This window comes from Anser cygnoides, chromosome 8, assembly GCF_040182565.1.
Source record: "Anser cygnoides isolate HZ-2024a breed goose chromosome 8, Taihu_goose_T2T_genome, whole genome shotgun sequence".
NCBI lineage: Eukaryota > Metazoa > Chordata > Aves > Anseriformes > Anatidae > Anser > Anser cygnoides.
Genome location: NC_089880.1, coordinates 24,108,799 through 24,132,011, shown reverse-complemented (window position 1 = coordinate 24,132,011; position 23,213 = coordinate 24,108,799). Strand labels below are relative to the sequence as shown.

The window sequence follows — 23,213 nt, the reverse complement described above, 5'->3', positions numbered from 1 at the left end:
ATCTCAGATAGGGGAATTTCAGGCAGGTATGCACTGGGCCTACACTGGGGGATTTGTAGCACCCTCTTTCCTGTGGCAAACATTTCCACTGTGTAAAGAGGTGCTGCCACTAATAATGCGCTGATGTCCCTTTTCCCATAAGTAGCTATTCAGAGAGTCACAGCTTCTGTTCCTAACGGGGAGCCTGAACAAATCCAGCAGGGAATACGAACCTCGGGCCTGAGATGGATGTGCTGCTGCCCAGCCACCACTTCTTTCAGCAGCAGCGTTTTGCCCCCTGATGGAGAGCTCACCTGTTTGCTCTTCTGGGTTGCCATAAGGATTTGTGATGCCTTAGCAACTGCAGCTTTTCCATAGCTGTGCACCGTGCCCTGCAGGCTGTGGCTGTCAAACACAATACGCCTTTGTAACTTGGTTTTGGAGGTTTAGGCAGGGATAGCACTTGTAGTTACGCCTGAGACAGTCTTCCTTTTCACAAAAACTCATGCTTCCCCTTACGCCTTCCCCTTATTCCTCAAGCACATTTGGTTTGAGTACTGGGAAATCTAGGATCACAGTGCAGCAGCTGACTTCAAAATTCCTTAAAATTTAAGAATTCCAAGTTCAAGATGCATATTTTGTGTCATTTTTTCACTGTCATGTAACATTGTAGTGATTGTTTCCCCCTGCTTACCTTTCTTTAATCTGTTCTTCATTTTCAGCTCTTCCTCCAAAGCCCCCCAAACCGATGACTCCGGTCAATACAAACGGAATAAAGGACAATTCCAGTTTCTCTCTGCAGGAAGCGGAGTGGTACTGGGGGGACATCTCAAGGTAAGTAATATTTATTACTAAAAATAGAATGAACCTGTTAGACATCAGGAGAAAAAGAACATGCCTATTTTAGACAGCATTTTGCAGGATGGAAGTGCTTCAGGACTATGCTTGGCAAAGCACCTAAATGCTAGAGCATTCAGCTGGACTCAAGACTTGTGTTTAAGTTACTATTGGTACAGATATTGTCAGTCCTGGTGACAGTTATTTTGGGTTTTTAACTTTCTGCAGATACACAAACTCTTTAAAAAAGAAAAAAAGAAAAAAGTACTTAAGAGTGTGCTGGCTAATAAGGTTTTCTAAGCCTGTGGTGCTGGGGTGCATGTAGTTCAGCAAACTTTCAGTAGGAGGCTTGTTCAGGATAAAAAGGCTAGCATTTTTATTTTTGGTTTCTTGAACATTTGGTTAAAATTGCATCTGTATTAATTTCTATTACATGGTAGTATAAAAATAGCTCTTAAAAGTGCTGTCACCAGCTATCCGTAGCAGATGGTACAGACACGTACCAAATAAATTAGGTTTTGCCTCTTAAGGAAACACCTTTCTGTGTGCTCGAGAACATAAATGGCTTGGGTTAGGTTCAGAAAATGAAGTGCAGGTTTTTATGTAATTAATTGTGTAAAAGAACTGCAGTGTTCAGTCAACTCTTTCCCTGTTAAGACGCTTCTGAAAAGTCTAGGATTTGGGACAGTAAGAGAAGACATGAGCAAGCTGGGATTGTGATCAGAAATTGCTCCAACTTGTGCACATAATACTTTGAAACGCTGTCAGATAAAGGCAAGAACAGCCTATTTGCCGCAGTAGTTCAATGAGGTTCTGAGAAGGGAAATAAAGTTTTCATATCTTTATTGTACCACCCTTATCTCTATAAAGCAAACCTGCATACATCTTGTTTTTGAAGGGCCTGAGCAATGATATTTTTCTGTTAAGATGAAATCAAAGCAGAGTGGCGAAACCTGATCACAAAACCCACTTGGCAGGGTTTGTTTACAACACCTCAATACTGGTAGTTCATTGACTCTGGATTTGTTCCTTGTTTACCAGTGCACGTGATGGCAGGAGCTAAGGCAGCACAAATCATTTGGAGTGGCTATATTGGATTAAAATGGGATACACACGCATAAAGCTGGTATTGTTCGTAGCCTTAATTTGGCAGCCACCAGGTACGGACTGCATTGGGCTGTCAGGTCAGGAACCACGTTCTTCAGTCCAGTACTGCCTTGAAAATTATGTTCTGAGCTCCAGGATACAAGTTGCAGGTATAAGCCCCAAGCCCTTAGACTGTATTTATCTATTCAAAGAGTCAGGCCTAATCTGTAAAACGTTCTGCGAGAAGTAAGCCGATACGCACACGACACTTAGCAGGAGCCAGGCTTACCAACAGAGTGGTTTTCTTCAGGTAGCCAAATCAAAACTGAGGCTGCTTGGTAAGAATACTTTTGTTCCTTAGTATTTGAACAAAAAAGCCACTGTTGGTTTTTCTTTGTAAAATTCAAATAGACTTCCTACCTCACTTAGATAGTGTTGAGGCTACCTGATAAACCCTAGTTTCCAAATGATTGTATTAAAAAGTGCTTAGTGCTCTTAAGAACCTGTGAGGGAGCTGTTACAAAGTGTGATATGTAATCTGGGTGAAATGTTCAAACCTGTCAGGACACTTAACTCTTCAACTGAAAGCATTTTCTTAGTGCTTATAGGGACTTGCTTTCACTACCAAGTTTCTCGATTTAGCGTAAAGCTCTGGGCTGAGTATTCCTTTTGCTTCAGCTGTAAATAAGTAAAAGTTGCACTGAAGCTAGCGAGGTTGTAGTGGTTTAAAACTGCTGTAAATAAGATCAAGGTTAAGCCAATAATGAGTCTCCTGAGACTAGAACTGTGCTAAACTCTGGGCACCTTTGAGAGATGGTGCTAGAGCCCATTTCTTAAGAGGTCAGGACTGGCTTCTCAAAGGGCACCTGTTTCCAGTGTGGACTTTAAAACCTGAGCAGATTACAGTGAAAGGTTGTGAACTCTGAGACACAGCTGCTACTGTTGCTTAAAAACAGACTCCTTCCTAAGCGGCAGTTGACTGCAGCTGCTATTTTTTACTGTAACTACACAAGTTCAAACTTCTTTTAGATGACCTAGAAGACTGGAGAGCCTGAGTGTGAAGAAAGACTGCCTGATATTTTGAAGACTGAACTCCTTATGCATGCTGGTGTTACTGGCCCCAGTATCGATACCCGTGGTGAAGATGATAATGTCCCTAACGCTTTCTATTTTACTTTCCATTCCCCAGGGAAGAAGTAAATGACAAATTACGAGACATGCCAGACGGAACATTCCTGGTGCGCGATGCATCGACCAAGATGCAGGGAGACTACACTCTGACGTTACGGTAAGCACTGGTTAGTTGTCATCCACGCAGTAAAACCCTGAGCAACTAACTAGTTGCTGTACCAGTGGCAGCCGTGCCTTCAGGTTGAGAGATGTTCCCCAGGTGTTGTGATCACAGAATGAGCACATGAATAGCCAGGTCCGACAGCCTGTTCTGCTCTGTGCACTGAATCCTGCCTCTCACTGAGCAGTACTGTAAGGATCTCTCCGTAGGTAGGACTTGGGGAAGGGAGCCCCTCAGTAAAGCTTCATCGTTTCAGAACTGTTAAGGTATAAGGTATTTATAAACTACGGCTTTAATTTATGGGAGTGAGTGGAGTATCCCATCAGCATGCAGCTCTGGAGATCTGAACACAGTGCCTTTGTAAAAAGAGTATCTCGTGCTTTCTGATCTAAAGTTTAGGAAATATTGAATTGGATCCATGTTCCTTTCTTCATTAAAATCGTCTACAGCAGTGAGGCAGCAGACCTCATGTGACTAGCTGCTGGGTCCTTGCCCAGCCGGTACAGCCACTTGCCTCTGCCAGGCTCTCAAGCCTGGCTGTTAGAGGCAAACAATCGAGACACATAAGCCACTGCAGCACGCCTTTGGGAGTTGCTGTGATATGGCAGATATTTGTTCTTGCCTTGAAATTCAGTTGACTTACGGCAAGTGTGACCCCCTACCAAGGGTGTAGTTTAAATTCTGCTCTGACTTCTGCTTTGACGTTCAAGACTTGTATGCTCAGGTCTGGCATGATTTGGTTATTTTGCTGAATGCAGGTGTCTTTGGGAACAAAAACTGAGAGTGCAAGAAGGACATAATATTGTCCAAACAATCTGTTGGGGAAAAAAATGAAGAAATGAGCAGTATTTGTGGGAACTGCTGGGATGTATAAGTCTGGATAATGTAAAGTCCTAAATTTACAACCATGTTGTAATCTTCAGAGGATTTTGTTTAGGTTCATGTATCCTGTATTAGCATCCATAACTCAAAAGACTTGTTAATCACCGTGTGACTGTATACTCAGAAGTATACTGTTAGTGACCCCAAATTGCAGGAAATTTTGATTTGGTTTCAATATGGCTCCTTCACTCAACCTTCGGCATCCATCCTTTCCTTTTCAAAAAGTCTGGCTAAGGTATGTCTTAAATATTGTAAGCTGACTCCAGAGTGAGCACAAAAAAAAAAAAGAATTACTTTGGGCTTTGCTCCCGTTCAAATAATAGCTGATGATAATTCTGTGTGCATTGACTCTTAAACTGCCTAATATCTGCTAGTATATAAAGAACCATTATAAAGGTGCACATGTTAAACTGTCCAGCTTCAAAGACTTGCCCAGGAACTTCACTGGTGTCATTGTTAGCAGCCCCAGTGTTGAAGGGGATGGGAGGTTTGCAGTAAAACCTCTAAATGACTGTACTGCTTTACAGGAAGGGTGGCAACAATAAACTGATAAAGATCTATCATCGGGATGGAAAATACGGCTTTTCTGATCCACTGACGTTTAATTCAGTTGTGGAACTGATTAACCACTACCGCAATGAGTCTCTTGCTCAGTATAACCCGAAGCTTGACGTGAAGTTGATGTATCCAGTGTCCCGGTACCAACAGGTAAGGTCTTTACAGGACACAAGTAACTATTAGTGCAGACAAGAAAAAAAGTGCAACTAGTATGTTATTCTGTTTTCTCTATGTAAAGATTTTTTTTCATACAAGGTTCTTTTTTTGAAAACTTGAAAAATGTGAGTTTTCATATTTGACTTCACTTTGCTCGTATTAATGGGTGTTCCATTTAAGCTGCCGCTTCATTTTATCAAGCAGTCCAGTAGAGAAGTGAAACCCAAGCAGGCAGCTGACTTGAGTCTCTGAGAAGTTTTTTATTTTTCCCCTTGAGCCCTTGTAGACCCAAAGGGTACTGTTCTAGACAGTGTTGCTCTTGAAGCACATATGAGCACATGCAGCTGCTTGTTCTATGCATAGCCATCTAGATTTTTCAAAAATATTTGAATATATGGTATTCCATAGGCTGAGATATTGTCCTGCTTTAAGGAAAAAGAATTGTGTTTAAAAAAAAAAAAAAAAGTGATCTTTAACTTTGGATTCCAAGCAATTCAATTCCTACTTTCTCCAAGAGTGAGGAATGCTAGCCTAGTATTTTGGTATAGTTCTTGGTGTCCCATAGTTCCAGTTCCCGCTGTCTGTAAACTGTGGAACTTAGTGTGTGGAGGAAGGGATTTACACGTGATGTTTGTGTGTTCTATAGAAACATGATGATAAAAAAGCTCCAATAGCTGTAAAATGCAAATACACATAAGTGGACAAATGAAAATTCTTAAGGAAAAGCTGCTTGTTTGAAGACTTAATAGATTTTTGTATGTACAGGATCAGTTGGTGAAGGAAGATAACATAGACGCAGTAGGTAAAAAGCTTCAAGAATACCATGCTCAGTATCAGGAAAAGAGTAAAGAGTACGACAAATTGTACGAAGAATACACCAGAACATCACAGGTTAGTTCCACTTCAGCTATCTATAGAGTCTGTTTCTTGTTACCTAAAAAGTAAAGAAAATGGTTTTAACTTGCTGTGGCTAGCAAAGTCAATCCAAGACCCGAAAATACAGGGAAGAAACTTCATAAATTGTGGAAATTTGTAAGGTGGTTTGAAGGTTGATAGAAGCACAGCGAATGTTTCTTTTTGCTGATAGCCAGAGAGCTGTGGTGTGGGGTGAGGTAGAAATAGGAGCTGAGCTTCCTAATGTAAGATAGAGCAATGGAGAAAGCCATCACCTGCAAGCCTTACACTGCAGACTTCTTCCTTGGCTGCTGAATATTTCCAGCTGCTCCATGCTGCAGAGAGAATTTTAGAAGGGTTTGTCCAGGTTCTGTGAGAAGTCAAGTTTAAATAAGATTCCAGATATTATGCATTAAGGAAGTGTGAATACAGTATTTGGACTGATTCTTGTAACATAAGATAGTTCATACATCAGGAGGTTTGCTGGCAGTCTTCCTGCATGCTAAGATGGAAAATATGACTAAAATATTTCTGAGGGGTTTGCAGCCTAACAGAGAGCATCTTCTGGAGGGGGGGTCACTAGACATGCAAGGAGCAAGTCTTCCCTGTACTTCTGTGATGCTGCTCAGGCATTTGTCTAAATTTAAAACTGATTAATCACGTTTTGACTCGGGGCTGACTGGTTCATCCTCCCAGTCAGTTTAGGGAACATAATAAGAGTCTTGTGTTGTCTGTTTCGTGAACAAATGATGAAGGACTCTTTCCTCACATAGGAAATTCAGATGAAGAGGACCGCAATTGAGGCGTTTAATGAAACTATTAAGATATTTGAGGAACAGTGCCACTCCCAAGAGCGATACAGCAAAGAATACATTGAGCGATTTCGCAGAGAGGGGAATGACAAAGAAATTGAACGGTAGGCTCTCAAGTCATGTTTGCTTACGAAGAAGACTTAGTGTCCACGCTGGCACTCCTGTGAAGTTCATCTGCATTGCATCTTATAAAACACTTTGTAAACTTAAGTATTGTCACTGAGACATTTCCCCAAGGTTTCTGAACCTTCAGTAAAGCCCTCTTCTCTTGGAAATTGCAGAGAGGAGATGTGAGAGATTTCTGGATTATTCTGTCTCTAACTTCACATTAATCGAGATACTGTGATCAGGACTAGAAAATAATAAGTTCATTTGCTTATCCCAGTTCTATTTGGATATGCTCAGAATAAAACTCAGAAAAATCTTTACTTGTAAACTGTGCAGCATTAAAATGAACATATATCTGGTAAATCTGATAGTCCATAATTGGTTTTAGTCACTTTTGAAGGAGCTCCATATTTAATTGCCACTACTTGATAGTAGATATTAATCACCTGCAAGAAATTCAGTGAGGACCTTGTTTGAATTTGCTGTTCTGTGAAGTTACTAGCAAAAAAAGGTTGTACCTGAACTTTTGAAGAAATGCCAAGTATAATGCCTAAGTAGACACAGTGCTTTATGAATATGGGTGGCCGTGGGGAGATTTTTAGGCTGGAAACATTTACCTGAAACAATCGTATTGTGCCACGGTGGTGCTTCATTCTGACTAAGGATCAATTAACAGGGGAAATATGTTATTTTCCTGAAGTGTAGAAACCTGCAAATTAATCTTGGATGAGGAGACATGCAGCTTTACTTCCTGGTAGCTCTTAAGCAGTAATTGGAGTCTGCATTTGAAAACTTGCTAGCAGTAATACCTGTGGAGGGATTGCATAACTGATATACCAAAAAGTAAACCTGAGGGTGGAGAAGAAGGAATCTGTTCTAGCTTACACTTCTTGAGATAATTTGTTCCTGTATCTCTGCCAGAAGGAAATAGTTTAAGGTAAACTGAAAGCTCAAACTTTGCAAAAGGGTGGCAGGCCTTCTGGCAAGTGGTCTCGCACTTTTCTGGCATTCTTCCAGTAATGTTCGTGTTAAGATGTGGCAGTCAAAGGGAGGAGGTGCTGCTACAGTATGGCTCGTGATACTCTTACATGCAGTGCTACTGGTAAGGTTCAGTCCCTTTTAGACTGGGTTGACCTCACCGCTCGAATACTACACTTATTTGCAGGATAATGATGAACTATGAAAAATTAAAATCACGCCTGGGTGAGATCCATGACAGTAAAATGCGTCTGGAACAGGATTTGAAGAAGCAAGCTCTGGACAACAGGGAGACTGATAAGAAAATGAACAGTATCAAGCCTGACCTAATCCAGCTCCGCAAAATCAGAGATCAGTATCTTGTGTAAGTAAGACTGACCTGTACCTCTGAATAGTGTCTCTGATGAACCTGGCTAATTACTGTTTCCATCAGGGTAGTGGGAATTCAATTTTCTTTTCATATCCAAAGTTCCGTTAGTGCTAAGGTACTTTACTATGCCAGTAAAGGGATCATCATAGAAGAGTATGGAGGGAAGCACAAGTTCTCTTAGAGAATCTGTGGTCATTCTGTGGCTCTTGCTACTGGTGAACAAACTAAGCTCCAGACTGTTTCTTTGTGGGATTTTTTGTCTGAACTTTAGCTTGCTCAATATGAAAACCCCCATGCGTACTCTGAAGTAACATACTAGTGCTCTCTTCTTCTGGCAGATGGCTCAATCACAAAGGGGTGAGACAGAAGCGAATAAACGACTGGCTGGGGATCAAAAATGAAAACATTGATGAGTAAGTGTCATACATATGATTTCACTGAGCAGTGTTCCATTAATAAATGGTATCTTTTGTGGAGGTTGGTAATACGAAGCACCGATTTCTCAGTAAAGGACTGCAGACAAAGGAGGGCATTCTGTAGGGGAGCTGTATGTCATGTGAGGCAGCAGCTCTGCTGAAGTGTTTAGGATCACAACTAAGTTGGAACAATGAGGTACTGAGTTGAAGCCTGTAGTATGAAAGGCTGTCAGCAGATACCAAACGATTGTTAGGAGCCTGGACTCCCAACTTGGGTGGCTTTATATTCCTTTGAATGATTTCCACAAAAATAAATCACTCAGTTTATTAACTCTTTACTATGCACTGGCTAAGTTAACAATTATTCCCTCTCTCAGCACATACTTTGTGAATGAAGAAGATGAGAACCTGCCACATCATGACGAGAAAACTTGGTTTGTTGGGGATCTCAACCGCATCCAAGCAGAAGACTTGCTCTGCGGGAAACCTGATGGAGCATTTTTAATTCGAGAGAGTAGCAAGAAAGGATGTTATGCTTGTTCTGTGGTGTAAGTCTATTTTCCCTTTTGTTAAAACTGTTCAAGTCACAAATCTCTACCACAGCTCTTTATTCCAGAGAACAAAAGCAAGGCTTACTCTAGCCCTACCATTGAAATGTGTGGCTTGTTTGCAGGATGTCTAGCATAGTAGAAACTTGGCTGCAGAAATCTGCCGTGAAAATGCAGTACCTGTAGTCCAAGCAGTCTCTTTGGACACCACAATTACCAGTATGAAATTCTGAAGTATCCTCACTTGAAGCTTTACAGTCACAAACAAATTAAGGCCAAATTCTCCCATGTTCTTCCCTGCCAAGGAGCACATGGGAAGAATTAAAAAGGGGCTGTAAGCTGTAACGTCTTCTGTTCTCATTTATAGACATGCCAAACTCCAGGTGTTTTCTGTGTTTAAGATAACAGCGATGCTTCAGAGGAGACATAATTCGTGAGCAGTAGTTTTTGACATTCACACAGCCTTGCATTGATTTCTTGCGTTTCGCTTTGTTTTATGCTGTTGTAATGGAGGTCAGAAATACTCTGCTTCCATTATCTAAAAATCCTTCAAGCCTGTTCTTGAGTGCAAAATGGCTTTCACTGATTTATTTCACATGAGGTTAATTGCATCTGAAAGCAAGTCTGGGAAAGGAATACGTGAAGGTTTGTCACCTCAAGGTAACTGAAGACTGTAGTACCTGCTGGGTTCAGGGTACCTGTTTGTCACAGTCACTGAAGTGACAGGTTCATCAGGCACTTTCACCTGGTCGGTATCATACTACAAGATAGCAAAGGGATGGCATAACGTAACCTGTTCCTACATGTGACTTGGATTGTAAAAGGCTCCAGTACAGGGATTACATAATACTTGATCTTTTTGGCAGATAAGTTATTCTAGCAGCTTTGGAAATACTGTGTTCCAGTAAATGCTTTGCCAAGTTAGGGACTCAGTCGCTATGACTTCAGATAATGAACCAGCTTGAACCCATGCCACGCTCAACATTAGAAAATGAACACTGAAGGTTAGTGCTGTATTTCACGAAATACTCTGTAGATCCTAAGGACGTGTGGGTTTTGGCTTTTGCGCTTAGTGGAAAGGTTTCCAAAGAAGCTGAGCACAAAGTCTGTTGCTGACTTCAGGTGCTTATCTTCACGGTTAAGCTCTTGACTTTTTTTCCAAGAAACGTTTGGAGAACAATGCAGCAGGGAATTGTACTGCTGGGATAGAAGAGCCTCCTTGTGTGGATATTATGCAAGAGTGTTTAATCACATGCCCTGAAGCACTGTTTCTTCGCAGACTGTTAATCTCCTCCGCTCGCATCTACTGGGTCCTCCATTATGTAATTTAGTGACTGGCAGGGTTGCTGCATTAGTTAATTGTTAATAGACTGTCACTTTGGGTTTGCTCTTTGATGTCAAACTCCCGTTTTCTTTCCTTGCAGAGCTGATGGAGAAGTGAAACACTGTGTGATCTACAGCACTCCAAGAGGTTACGGGTTTGCAGAACCATATAACCTGTACAGCACGCTTAAGGATTTGGTTCTTCATTACCAGCAGACGTCCCTCGTCCAACACAACGATTCCCTAAATGTCAGGCTTGCCTACCCTGTCTACGCACAGATGCCCCCCTCTCTTTGCAGATAAATTTTGGGGAGGAGGAAAGTGTTGGCTATCTTGGATTCTTTTCTACGATTTTTATTAGAACTTGGAGGGCATTCTTTCTCCTTAGACTGCTTGTTTTGCACAAGAAGTGATTCTGTGAATGTGAATCAAAAAGAGGCCTAGCAGCAACAAGACGACAACTTGGGTGTAGGTGTCCTGGTGCTACCTTAAAAGCTCAGCTGTGCTTTTACACTGATACTTGTGTTTCCTTATGAGGGGAATAAACTCAAGAAAATGCATACAAAAAATACTGGAAGCAAAACATTGTTTTCTGGAGATAATTTTTTGCCAGGCACCTTCAGTGGAACTTCTAATTGGATTTTGTTTTCTCTTGTTCTAGCAGAGGCGATTCGAAGCCTCTGCTCGAGGCATCAGTAACGTCTTTCAGTCTTAAACTCGCGAGAAACTAGGGGGAAAACTCTACCACAGCAATTCTTCTCTGTTAATTTTAGCAGCTTCACTGCGATTCAGCCGAACTTCCAAAAGAGGGCTTGTCTTGAGGTAGCGTGGAATTTGGTGAGAGAAGACCAAAGGAATTACAGGAAAGCTTCAGGTTTTTATTTAAATGGAAAAATGCTTGTAAAGAAAAGTCGCTTTATTTTTTTGCCAACAGTGACAAAGTTTTGGTTTCAATGGCACTACAGGTCTTCACTTAAAGGAAACGTTTATAACCAAATTGAACACACCAAAACTTTGTTTGTTGCTAGATCGAGCACTTACGGGGAAGGTTGCGTTAGCATCCGCACATACTTTCTACACCAAAACTTGAAACAAATAAAAGGAAAAGCTAAAACATTGTGTGGCTTCAAAACACTAAATTTGTCTGATCTGATGTAACTGCTCACTCTCCTCTTTTCCTCCTCCCCCCCCTTCCTCCCGTTCCTCAGCTTGGGATTCTGTTTCCAGTTTTTAAAGATGCTTCAGAATGTAAACTAGAACGAAGCTTGCACTCACATGTTGCTGTTCTCTTGCTGAACAACGACAGACTCTCGTAATGCTTGATTTTGATATAAAAGAGGTAGGTGCAATCTAATGCTTCTGGATGGCTTACTGTACCAAATTATTTCCTGAGGAGTAGCCGCTTCTGGCTGTATAGAAGTGTGTGAGCTAATTATAGATCTCCTCTGATTTGTTCTTTGCAAGCTAGACTCTGAACTTCCACACCACTGCCGCCAAGCAAGATTTTACACCGGTGTAATCTCAATTCCCTTGTGGTTGTTTTGGACATCGTGCAAAACGGGAAGGAAAGAGCGCTGTGCTCCTCGATTACTGGGTGTCTGGTACCATCCTTTGGCGAGGGCTGCTGTCAGGTACTGGAGCAGGTAGTCCTGGGCTTTGTCAAGTGTAACAATCATCCGATAAATCCCCTCCCTGGAAAGTATACAGAGCAGCTTATTTCCATTCCTTAAGCTTCTGAAATGAAAAAGAGCTAAGTTTGGCAAACTGAGCCGCTTGGCATCAAAGCGTAACTGGCAAATTAATTGTTCAGTGCGCAACCTTGAAAGTTACTTTTGTTCCCATTACTGGAAGCGGTTCCCTTGAAATGCACCCATTGTACAGGACAGGAAGCAGACAGTCGCGCGGATCTGAGAATGTTCTAGACCTGTTTCTGACCCTGTGGCTAATTTCCTGTTTAAATGTGGGTTTTCTGTAATGCCTGGGGAGGAATGCCAGGCTTGTTGGTGTCTAATGTTTACACTAGAAGTATTATTTAGCTGAATGTCATGAATTTGCAAGCAGGGAAACGACAAGCCTGGAGCACTGATAGCCATTGCAAGGAGGGGAGTCCAGGTGCCTGGCGTGCCCGTGAGATGTTTTATTTTGCACTAATGACCCCGACGCTTCCCAGGCACTTTCCGATCAGCCGGAGTGCAGTCTGCTGGTGAGGAGCTCTGTAGATGCCACTTTTCCATGAAATGAAACACCACAAGATTTAACCAAAGCTTGGAAAGCGAGAAGAAAGCTCGTGCAAGCTGCTGTGTCAGAGTGACCTGCATCTGCTCGTGTGTCCCTTCTGTCCCACTTGCACAAGAAAAGGAAAAAACAAAAACAGAGGTACCCTTTGCTTGTAGTGAAAATCTGGAATGGATTCCTCTGTTGTGTGTAGACGTGGAAATTTTTCTTTGTAAAGACCCTTGCCCTACCTCTTGGAGAATTTGCGGTTCTAATCTGGTAGCTGTGAAGCCATCGCTTTCGCACCCGTGGGCACCTGGCGTTCCCGTGGCGCTGGGCTCGGCCCAAATGCCCGGTGAGGGAAAGCAGTTCAGAGGCACAAGTGACAGCCAGGTGCCTGATTCCTGTGGAAAATCTGTGCGCGAGGAGCACCCGTTTCCTGTGCCTCTGGGACCTCCTCTTACCCTGTTAACATTTGAAGCTGGTGGGACACAAATTTCTGATCCCTGCTCTTGTGAGAGGGACGCTGGCTGAAGCGCTTCACATCTGCCACGTTTTTAGATAGCGATCGGGCTTGGCTTTGGTTTAGACAAGCACAGGTCTGCTTCCAAGCTCGTAAATCCCGGCACACCCTCGTGGTCCTGACAGCGGCGGGGTAGGGAAGCGGGGCTGGCTGAGGTTTCCCCGCAGAGGAATCCCACTGATCCTGTGAGGTCTCGGTGCAGGCTCCGGCCCCGGCCGTGCCAACGTAAACAGCGAGTAATTCCGCTGGCGTCTGGCGGTGCCTCGGCCGCGCAGTGGTGTGAGCGAGTTCAGGCTCTGGCCCCTCTCCCCGAGATCTCTCCCTTTATGGCAGGTGATGGATTCGCTGTGAACAACGTGCTCAGAGCCAAAAGCCATCCCGAAGTATTTCTGAGAGGCTGCTCTGCCCAGGCCTCCGAACCAGGGCAGGTGGAGCCCACGCTGCGCGCACTCGGCTCCTTTGCCCTCCGCAGCCTTGCCGAGGGTTTGTTTTGCCTCTGCACATTTCCGCATTTGCTTTAGGCACCTGAGGTCGCAGCCGCCGGCGTTGCTGCCCTCGACCCTCACGTGCCATTGCACAGACTCCTTTCGCGTCCTCTTTGCACTCGTATGGTATGTGAAATGGGCACAAAACCGCCCGGCACGGGCAGCTGCTGTCATCCGCAGGGCGAGGGCTGGGTCCTGCTGCTTCGGCGTGCTCAGCCCCCAGCAGCACCGGGACGGGGAGAAAACCCCTCGCGGCCCGCTGCGGGGTGCGGGATTACACCCTAGTGCAAAACCCAGCTGCTAAGCCTAGAACAAATACAGGAAATGTGAACGCAGAGGCAAAACAAAGGGACTCGAGGTCTGTTAGAGCAGGAAGGTGCAAGAACGCTTTGGTTTCAGGAGTCGAAATGTCGGGAGGAAAGGGGGGGAGAGCCCCGCTGGCGTGGCAGCCGCTTCGTGTCAGGCTGCGGGTCGCCCCTCGTTGTGTTAAATATATATGTAGAGTTAATTAAGTAACTTTTGCACAGTGTTAAAGGGGTTTTGGGGGGGGGGGGGGGGGGGGAATGCTGAAACTCTAATATGCACAGTTTCTTCTAATCTGTTTTGAAGTATATTTGCAGGGATCAGGGGTGAGTCAGTATTTTGTATTCGGATGGATGGGAAATCAGGTCGACTTCCACAGTTGCCATTGGCCCCGTTACGTCAGCCAAGAGTGCCATGTTTCTGAAGTTAGTAAGTCACAAATCTTTTCCCACTCGTTTCTTTACTGCTTGATCTTAGAACGGAAGGAGGCAGCCTGGAAGCAGAGGGGTGTCTCGGCAGACACTCGGGCTGCTGCGCGGCGCTGTGCGAAGCAGCAGCTGGTGGCTGCCCGCTGCCCGGATGCTCCAGATCTGGGGCTCGTAGTTCTTTTTTTTCTTCTTTTTTTTTAATATATAATTCTCAGCTGCTTTGCACCGCTGGTAGTTGCAGTCCAGAGTTCAGATCCGGTGCAGCCCTCTGTCTTAGGCCAAAACCAAAATGCTCTTCCCACCCCCAGCTCTCGGTGTGGCAGAGCAGCGAGAAGTTTTCCATTTAATGTGCTGGGCCTGAGCCTTTTCTCGCTGACACTCGTGTAAGCAAGAGTCCCACAGCAGAAAGCCACGGCCAGAAAAAGAGCTCCTATTTAATCCTACCCAAATTCATTGTAGCTGGGTGAAAAGCAGCCTTTGGCCCTTTGCAACGCCAGGCAACTGTAATGGGGACTGTGGCAGGGCTTGGTGACAGGGGGGTGCCCCTCGGGCGGCCGCAGCTGTGCCAGGCAGCAGCATCGCTGCAGCAGTGTCACAGCTTCAGTTTGGAAAAGCCCCTAATTTGGTACTTGAACAATCTCTTCTGGTTTTGAATGTCTGTTTCTTTTTTTTGTTTGTTTTTGTTTTTGTTACACTACCAGGGAATAAAGCTCTGAAACGTTAGTGAGTCTTGTACGTTCGCTGCGCTATGCAGACACAAAACAGGTACTGGTTGCGGGCAGGGAGGGGTACGAGGCAGGTTTAAGTGCAGCTTTACAAAGCACTACGATGCGGCCGGTTTGTTTTGTTTCAAATCAGACTTTTTGGTATGTGTAGTTCCCTCCTGTTCCTTCGCAACATCTGCTTTTGGACCAGCAAAGTGACAAAGCCTTCCCAAGGGCGAGCGGTGCAGGGGGGCAGCGGGTCAGGTGCCCCGATGCAGCACTCCAAGCACGGGGAGTGAGCCCTAAAAAGGGGAAGGGGAGGCACCCTGAAGCTTCAGGATGCGGTGACATCCCGAATCTCAGCGGCTGAGGCTTCTGCCAAAAGAAAGCGGCGATGCCAGAGCAGATCCGCACACGGTGCGCGGCTGGGAGGCGTTGGGTGAGCTGGTTGTGCTCCTGCGTGTGCAGGAGAGGCAGGCAGGAAATTAATAGAAGTCCGTACGGCCTCGCTCCGGCCTGGAAGGAAACTCGCCTCGCCGAGCCCCTGGTTTTCCTTGGCACACCTCGTGCTGCCAGCAGCAGGGCCCCGCGCCGCCTGCCCAGATAAACGCAGGCCTGTTCAGCTCGGCCGGCTCAGCACCGAGCGAGGAGCATGTTTGGATGGGGTGAGAGGAAGTTTGGCCAACATTTTTGTGAATCTTGCGTTCTGCGGGCAGAAATACTTTCCACCAAGTGGGAAGGGAAAAAGAAGGAAAAAAAAAAAATCTCTTTTGAAATCTTTTCAATTCCTTCCTGTTTGTTCACGGGGCAGATAGCGCGCGTTAGCCCCGTGCTGGTTAACGCCCTGGGTGACGGCAGTGCTGCGGGTGCTGCGCTTCGGGGCTGGCTCCATCCCATTAACGTGGAATTTGCAGTTTTTCTTGCCATCGGCAGAGACTCGCTGTGTTTTGAGACTCGAATTGCCATTTGTTCTAAAATTTGCCTTTACAAAAATGTAACGTGAGCATCAGAGGCAAAAAAAAAAAAAAAGAGAAGAAATGTACTTGTTATTGATAGAAAAAAAAAAAACAACAACCAGTGTTAGACAAAACAGCTTTAATTCGCCCCCCTCCCCAACCTTCATCGTGTATCGCTTCCGCAAGGCTGGCGGCCGCTTGCCTCCGGACCCAGCGGTGCTGTACCCGCGCCTGGTTTCAGAGCAGTCGGAGCAGGGGCTTAGGGATCACTTGGAAAAAAGGATTGTGTCCGGAGACAAGGCTGCCCGGGGGGACCTCGCCCCGGCATCGCTCTGGTGGCTTAGGAGGAGCCGGGCAGTGCTCGGGCTGGCCGCGGGCTCAAGCGCGGCTGCGGCGGGGACTCGGCTCGGTGGGCCGGGGGGGGTTGGGTCCCCCCTTGTTTTCCTGAGCGACTTCTGCGCCGAGCGAGGAGACGTTGGACTAAACCTGTTAATTTTGTATATCTGGCTGTTTATTGCACCACAGGATTGTAATGGTCTGCATCATCTGTGTGTGTGTGTGTGTGCGTGCGTGCGCGTGTCTCTGTGCTGTGTGTATATAGGTAGAGGTAAGCTGTAGTCACACGGTTATCGGCGTCAGCTGCAAGTGGCACTGCCCCGCGGAAAGGAACCAAAACTCACCGCTAGCACGGTCGGACATGCGTTTGGGCGAAGTTGGGCTTGTTGCAGTCAAACGACGAGGAGTTTGTTGCGCTCATCTCCAATCTGTGCTTCTGAACCCCCGGCCTGGGGGTTTCTGGGGGGGCGTTAGCACGCTGCTTTAACCTGCTCTGCACCTGGGCGTGCCAGGGATTTGCTCTGGGACAAAGCATTCACAGCCGCTGAAAGCAAAGGTTTAGGACAGGAAACCCTCTTGTTCCTCCGCGATGCAGTGAGCGCCTGCGGGTTCCCCATGAATCGTCCCGGCTCCAGCCAATGTGCGCGGGGTGCTGGTGCTGCTGGTTCTGGTGCTGGTGGTGCTGGTGGTGCTGGTGCTGGTGTGTGTCCCTTGTGAACGGGCTGCCCGTACAGGTGCGGTTCGTTGTACAGCGTGAGTGGGCGTGCGGTCTTGTAGCGAGGGCTGGCATAACAGCGCGCTCTTTGTACAACCTTTGCGTTCATGTTTCTTCTTTTTTTTTTTAACCTTGAATTCTATTTTCTTTAAGGGAAACTGCATCTGTTAGGAACCTGCTTCTCAAGAAGCTGTTGAATTATTTTCTTTCCGTATGAATTCCAGCATGTAACTTTGGTACTCTTGTTTGTTATTTGTGTAAAACCTGTTCTTCTGTCGTTTATGGTGTAGTCAAAAAAACAAAAAAGAAAAAAAAAAGGAATTCATGTAGTTTAACTTTTAAAAAAGAAACAAACTGCTTCATAAGGAAACCAATTGTATGTTAGTGTTTTCAGACAAGTCATACTGTAGTTTCTAGATCAGTAATGCAACACTGTACTTGTCACCAGATGTGTTTCGATTTTGCTGTACTTTCCTTTCATAGATGGTTGGGCTTTTAAATCCCAGACACTAAGCATCCTGGGCCTACTTGCTCTAGATCAAACATGCAATAAAGAGTTGCAATAAAGCACATTGACATGTAATGTTTTAGAAGGATGTACTGACAGCTGTTTCTAATAAATTCAGAAATGCAGCGTGGTCGGGCTCTCGTGGTGTTCGCTGCCTTCGTGCCTGCCGGCCGCGGTGCCGGGCCTCGCCTCCGGCAAACAGAAAGCACAGAGCTGGGACTGCCCGGGCTGGGGACAGGGGCACGGACCCCAGGGACAGCGGGGACCCCGAGGGCTGGCGGGGGCAAACGGGGGCAGACCCTCGGAGGGGACACGGGGAGCGGGGCCGGGCTGCGCCGCTGGGCGCGGGGAGGGCTGCAAAGCGCGGAGTCAGTGTTTTCTGCCCGCTGTTGAGTCAGCGTTTTCACAGACTGAGCTGATGGATCCCAAAAACGCCATGCCAGCGTTTCCTCAAACCGCTGAGTCGGCCTTCCCGAGTGCTGAGTCAGCATTTCTCCACTCCCCCACCCCACCGGCCCTCGGGGACGGAATTGGGCACCGGAGGCAGTGGGAAGAGGCTGGGGGACGCTCCTGGGGCCTCGCTCTTTTGTTTGTTTCACTCCTTAAATTTACTTTGTTGTACTAAAGGCTAATGAGGTAGAGCTACAGGAAAGATGTAAGCCGCTAATTGGCAACTCATTTTTTTCAGGGCTTTGCCAGCCGGGTTGTTTCATTAGGAAAACATCGCAGCCGGGAGCCAGGGTAGGAAATTTCCAAGCGGCCGCGCTGACTGGATGGAAAGAAAAACAGCACCCGGCTCGGGCAGCTTCTCGCGGAAAGGGCAGATCCCAGGATTTTTCCATCCTCAGCTGCACCGCGGAGCTTCCTGCAAGGCCCTGGGTTCGCCCCCAGTCCCTGGCAGGAGCTGGGACAAGGGGCCTGGTGTCCCCAGGCAGGGCAGGGGTGCAGGACGGACAGATGGGGATGCTGTCACAGGATGTTCCCCTTAGGGCCGGAGTGAGAGATTCCTGGGGATGCTCTTCCCCATATGGGGAGAAAGCCTGGAAACAAGGCCTTGGCCCAGCCTCGAGCCGCGATTCCTCCTGGCACCTCGCTGCCGGAGCTCCGGGGCCAGCCCGGGAGCAGGGGCCAGGCGCTTTCAAGTAAACGGGTGGATTAGGGTTGGATGCGGACGCAGAATCCCCACTGCAGGGGAAAGCTTCTTGTCTCACTCGATGGGTTCTGTCCAAATTGGAACAGAACGTTAAAATACAAAATTTGACGCTGGACACTATTTTGTGGGGAATAAAAGCAATAATTTGGGTTCAGCTGGGAGGGACTCGCTCCAGCCTCAGCCTTTCCCTACCTCCCCAAGTACAGCACGCAGGCAGGTTTGGACCAAGGCTTCACCCTCACCGAGATGAACCACTTCGGCTGTTACTTTCTCCCCGAAGTTCCACCAAAGCTGCCCTTTGTGACCACCAGGCTCCCTCCTGCTGCCCCCAGCCCCTTCTCTCTGAGCCCCCCCAGCCCTCTCCCCCTCAGCTCTCCCCTCGGGGCGCTGCAGTCCAGGAAAACGCAGGGGAGGGATCCCAGGCGAGGGGTCCGGAAGAAGAGCGCTAACTCCACGGACATGGCAAGGACGGAGCATCTCCTGCGGCCGGGACCGGCCCCAGAGAGCTTCCCCACCTTTTCCTTTCCTCCACTTTCAAACGGATCAGGGATTGGGATGAGCACAGCCCGCCCGACCGCCCCGGGCAGGTGCTGCACACGCTCCCGCGGCCGCTGTGCCAAAGGAAACACAAACATCCTACCCAAAGAAAGCACTTTTCATCGGCAACACAGTTCCCATTTTTGCACAGGGCCGGCCTGTTCTCGGCAGCTTTCCCCGCTGGGCTGAGCCAAAGCCCAGCCGAGATTTCCGGGCTGGGGCTCGGCCAGAGCCACCCAAACCAGCCCCAAACCAGCCCCGTGACCGCCTCGGAGACCTGGGGAGGATTTAAACTGGCCCGAAGGGAAATAAAGCTCACCCTGAGAGCCCCTCCAGGAGCTCGGGGCATGGGGCCAGGGGATGTGGGACAGTGGGGATGCAGGACCCAGGAGATTTGGGAGCTGGGGATGCAGGAGCTTGGGGCGGTGGCACCTGGGTACTTGGGACCTCGTGGTGTGGGACCTGGAGGATGCAGGACCCCAATTCTCCTTAGTTTTGGACAGGGGACTTTTGTCCAAACGTGGTTGTCCCCAGCACTGCAGAGACCAGGGGCCCTTGTACCTAGAAGCAGCTGTCAGGGAAATTCCACTTTCAGTGATGCATCTCGTGAAACAGGCCAAGTCAACAAAAATAGCTCTTAAAAAGAAAAAAAAAAGGAAAAAAAAAAAAAAAGAAAAAAAAATAAAGCACGTAACTTTGGCCTTAAGTTTGGGAAGAGATGAGAAGACAGGAATCGGGGCGGAAGAGGGGGCGAGCAGGAACGTCAGGGCACTTGGCCGCACATCACTCGCGGCATAAATAGCGCTGGGCGTTTGTACCTGACCTCAGCGGCGCGGGGAGCGGGCGGCGAGGAGCAAAGCGCTGCCGGGGGGCCAGGACCCCCGCCCTGGCACCTGCACCCGTGGCAGCTGGTGGTGAAATTGGCCCCCGTGGGGACCGAGCCCAGGGAGGCGAAGGCGAGGACGAGCTCGGGAACAAAGCGGCCGTTCAGTGCCGCCGCTTGGGCAAATAAACCCAGGCATATTCCTGTCGGAGAGCTTCCAGACGGCGCGGGGCTTTGATCCCGGGCACAGGGCGCTGGGGTTTGGGTGTTTTTTTTTCTTTCTTCCCCATGTCACGCTTGTGTTTTTTTTTCTTCCTGCTTCAAGGCATAATTTTCCTTGGTGTTTGTAATTTCTAGAAGGAATTTCTCGCCGCTGGGACAGGAGCTGGAGCTGCTCCGGGGTTGTGGATGCTCAGAGCCCAGGGCGGGGGGGGGGGGCAGCTCCTTCACCCCAAAGGCTCGAGCCACCAGCACCAGGTCCCCCCAAACCCACCCAAGGGGTGTAGGGCACATGTGGGAACCCCCCGGCGGGGCAAAGCCCGCTGCCCACATCCCGAATATTTTCCGGCAGGAAGCAAGGCTGCGCCGCCGCCAGCGGGAATGGGAGGAGACGTGGAGAAAGGGAGTCAGTGCTGCTGGCGTGCGAGCCGGCGGCCAAGGGAATAAACCCGCTGCTGCTGCTGCTGCTCCTCCTCCTCCTGGCCTGACGGATGTTGCCTTTGGCCGGGACCCTCTTGCAGCGCAGCTGCCGAAAAAATGCGCCGGGCTCCAGCGAGCTCCGTGCGCCCGCGTCGGCCCCGGCCAGCTGGAGCCCATCGCGGGCTGCGCACAGGGACGTAGCCAAGCCCTGGCACTCCCAAGGGAGCACCTGCGGGGAAACGGGGCCTTTCCCAAAGGGATGGGGACACGCAGGGCGTGGAGGATGCTCCTCGCCTGCAGGTGCTCCCCGGGGGGCGATAAGCCGCTTGCCCCTAGATTGGAGGTGCCGCAGGTCTGGGATATGCCACGCAGCATCCAGGAGGAGCATCCCCCAGCGCGCCGGGGCAGTCCAGCGGGGAAGTGGCAGGTCTGAGCCCCAAACCCTGCCGGCTCCAGGGGCTGGACAACGTTAAAAGGACTTCTTAATCTTCTCCCTCCCAAACCCGTCAAAGCGGATGCGGCTGTGTGCGGAAGAGAGGACAGGGACGGGGAGGAAATGGGCTTTTAATGCAGCCCTGTTTGCAGAAGGCGCGCGCTCGGCTTCGCTCTGTTTTTCTTGGGGACGGTGGTAGCTGCTCAAACAGCCTCCGAGGGGCCGGCAGCGCCAGCCCGGCCCGCTCCTGCTGCAGGTGTCTGCCCACGGGGCCAAAACTGGCAGCCGGGACACCACGCCTGATCCTGCTCCAGCCAAGAGGGTCCCAGCACCGATCCTGCTCCCGGCACCAGCCCCAGGACTCAGCACGGGCATGGGGAGTCGAGGCCGGGGGCAGCCTCTGGTAATGGAGGCCGTAACCTCCCGCTGCCCGCGACCCCGGGCTCTCTTTCCCAGAACCCTTCCCCTGTAGGATTAACGGGGTTTGCAAAACCCAGACCTCTTCCCAGCCTGGCCGGATGCGTGTCTTCCTTCGAAGGACCCCATAGGAAATAAGCCCCCAGATGAGACCCGGGGACGCTGCCAGCAGTGGGGATGCTGCTGAGCTCCGCGGGGGGAGGTTTGGGGCAGCCTCAGCCGCCGCACGCCCACAGGATTAGCGGGCAGACGGACGTGACTGCGAGGCCGTCGCCGGGGCTAATTGCAGACCGGGTATATTTAGGTGCCTGTTATCCTCTGCCTTTCGCTTATTTTTAGCCCTGGGGGGGCAGCACAGCCCCGTCCCTGCCCGGAGCTCCCCAGCGAGGGGCAGCGGGGACCTGGCCGTAAGCACGGGGCCAGATCCGGCGCTGAAGCAAACCAAATACCCAGAGACATCGAGCATCTTCCCCCCTGCGGCACCTCGCCCAGCCCTGCCCCACGCCAGATTCCAAACTCTGAGCTCAGCTGCAGCCTCAAACCATACAGGTGTGGGGTCAGGCTGTGTCCAGAGGAAGCCAGGTGAAATATACCAAATTTTGTCTTTTTTTTTCACATCTCTGGCTCCACCATGCCGGCAGCGGGCAGGGCCCTGGGGACCACAGGCTCTGTCACCTCGGCCACCCCCGGTCTGCCGCCCAGAAGCGTAAGGCAGCCCCTCCGAGCACTTGGTGACAATCATCCCGTAACTGGTTCGCTGACAGCGTGTCAGGCTGAGAAGACTGCCTGAGCCTTCGTTTGCTGAGCGCTAATTAGCTTAACATTCCTAATCCCTCATTAGCGACGATGAAGTAAGCTCTGAAATATGAGGTCAGCCCTAATCAGCGTTTAAAACCCAAAGCCCACTGGCACGGGATGGAGGCGGGGGCCGCCAGGGGCCAGCCCCAAGGGTTTCACCCCAAAACTCGGCTCCTCAGGCCCGTGCCCCCCCCACCCTGCAGACGCCCCCATGCCCGGTGCAGGTCCCAGCTCTGCGCCACCGGTGGGCGCAGGGGGTGGCATTCGGGGAGGTAGCACCCTAGGGGCACCCCAGGTCTCTCGGGGATCTCACCGTTAGCATCATGTCCTCTGGGATCGTGTCCATCTGAGAGCCTTCTGGGGCTCTCTCCCGAAGGCAGAGATGAGACGGGGTTTTAATAGGTCCCGGGTGCCCCCGCCCTGCCAGCAGGACGCTGTCGGTGCCACTTGTTGGGGCAGCACCCGGCTGCTCGCACCCGTACACGCGCCACGTACCTCCTGCCTCTGTGCCACGGCAGATGGCTCCTCTTCCTCCCTGGGGAAGGAAAAAATGCAAAGCAAAATGTATTGGCTCTTCTCGTTGTTTTTAACGCACACAAGGGCAGGACACTTCGCAGCCCCATTCCCCGCTTCAGCAGCTGCACCCGGTGCCCGGGCTGAAGTGTGCCTTGGCGCACGTCGCTCCTCGCAGCCCGGCCGTGGGGAAACGAGCACCATCGGGAGCAGGGGGCAAGGCTGAGCCCGATGCCCCCAGCACGAGCACGGCCCCAGCTCCTGATTTCCGAGGACAGGAACAAGCCTTAGAAGGCTTTTCACACGGAGCGCGCACGTGCTAACGTTAGGAGCAAAGGGCTGCTTTTGGAAAGCTTTGGGGTGGTGCGTTATCAAGAGAGCCTCAACAGCTGGGGGCACAGGGGGGCTGCAGGGGGCTGCTGGGCCAATCCAGGCCAACGCCGGACCTGCCACCGCTCCCCTGGGTGAGAAAACAAGCAAGCACCACGAG

General features: G+C 49.1%; 1 protein-coding gene across 3 annotated transcripts in view; it reads left to right on the top strand.

Annotated features, from left to right (window-relative positions):
• Window positions 1-17,540, top strand: part of PIK3R3 (phosphoinositide-3-kinase regulatory subunit 3) — a 63,563-nt gene extending 46,023 nt beyond the window's left edge. For all 3 annotated transcript variants that reach the window (XM_067001386.1, XM_067001385.1, XM_048058895.2), the window contains 9 exons: window positions 702-813; window positions 3,092-3,190; window positions 4,603-4,783; window positions 5,555-5,680; window positions 6,457-6,599; window positions 7,769-7,945; window positions 8,290-8,364; window positions 8,745-8,915; window positions 10,340-17,540. In XM_067001386.1, the coding sequence (XP_066857487.1) occupies window positions 702-813; window positions 3,092-3,190; window positions 4,603-4,783; window positions 5,555-5,680; window positions 6,457-6,599; window positions 7,769-7,945; window positions 8,290-8,364; window positions 8,745-8,915; window positions 10,340-10,541 (1,286 nt within the window). In that variant the 3' untranslated portion in view covers window positions 10,542-17,540. The remainder of the gene's footprint in view (window positions 1-701; window positions 814-3,091; window positions 3,191-4,602; window positions 4,784-5,554; window positions 5,681-6,456; window positions 6,600-7,768; window positions 7,946-8,289; window positions 8,365-8,744; window positions 8,916-10,339) is intronic.
• The last annotated feature ends 5,673 nt before the right edge of the window (window positions 17,541-23,213 follow it).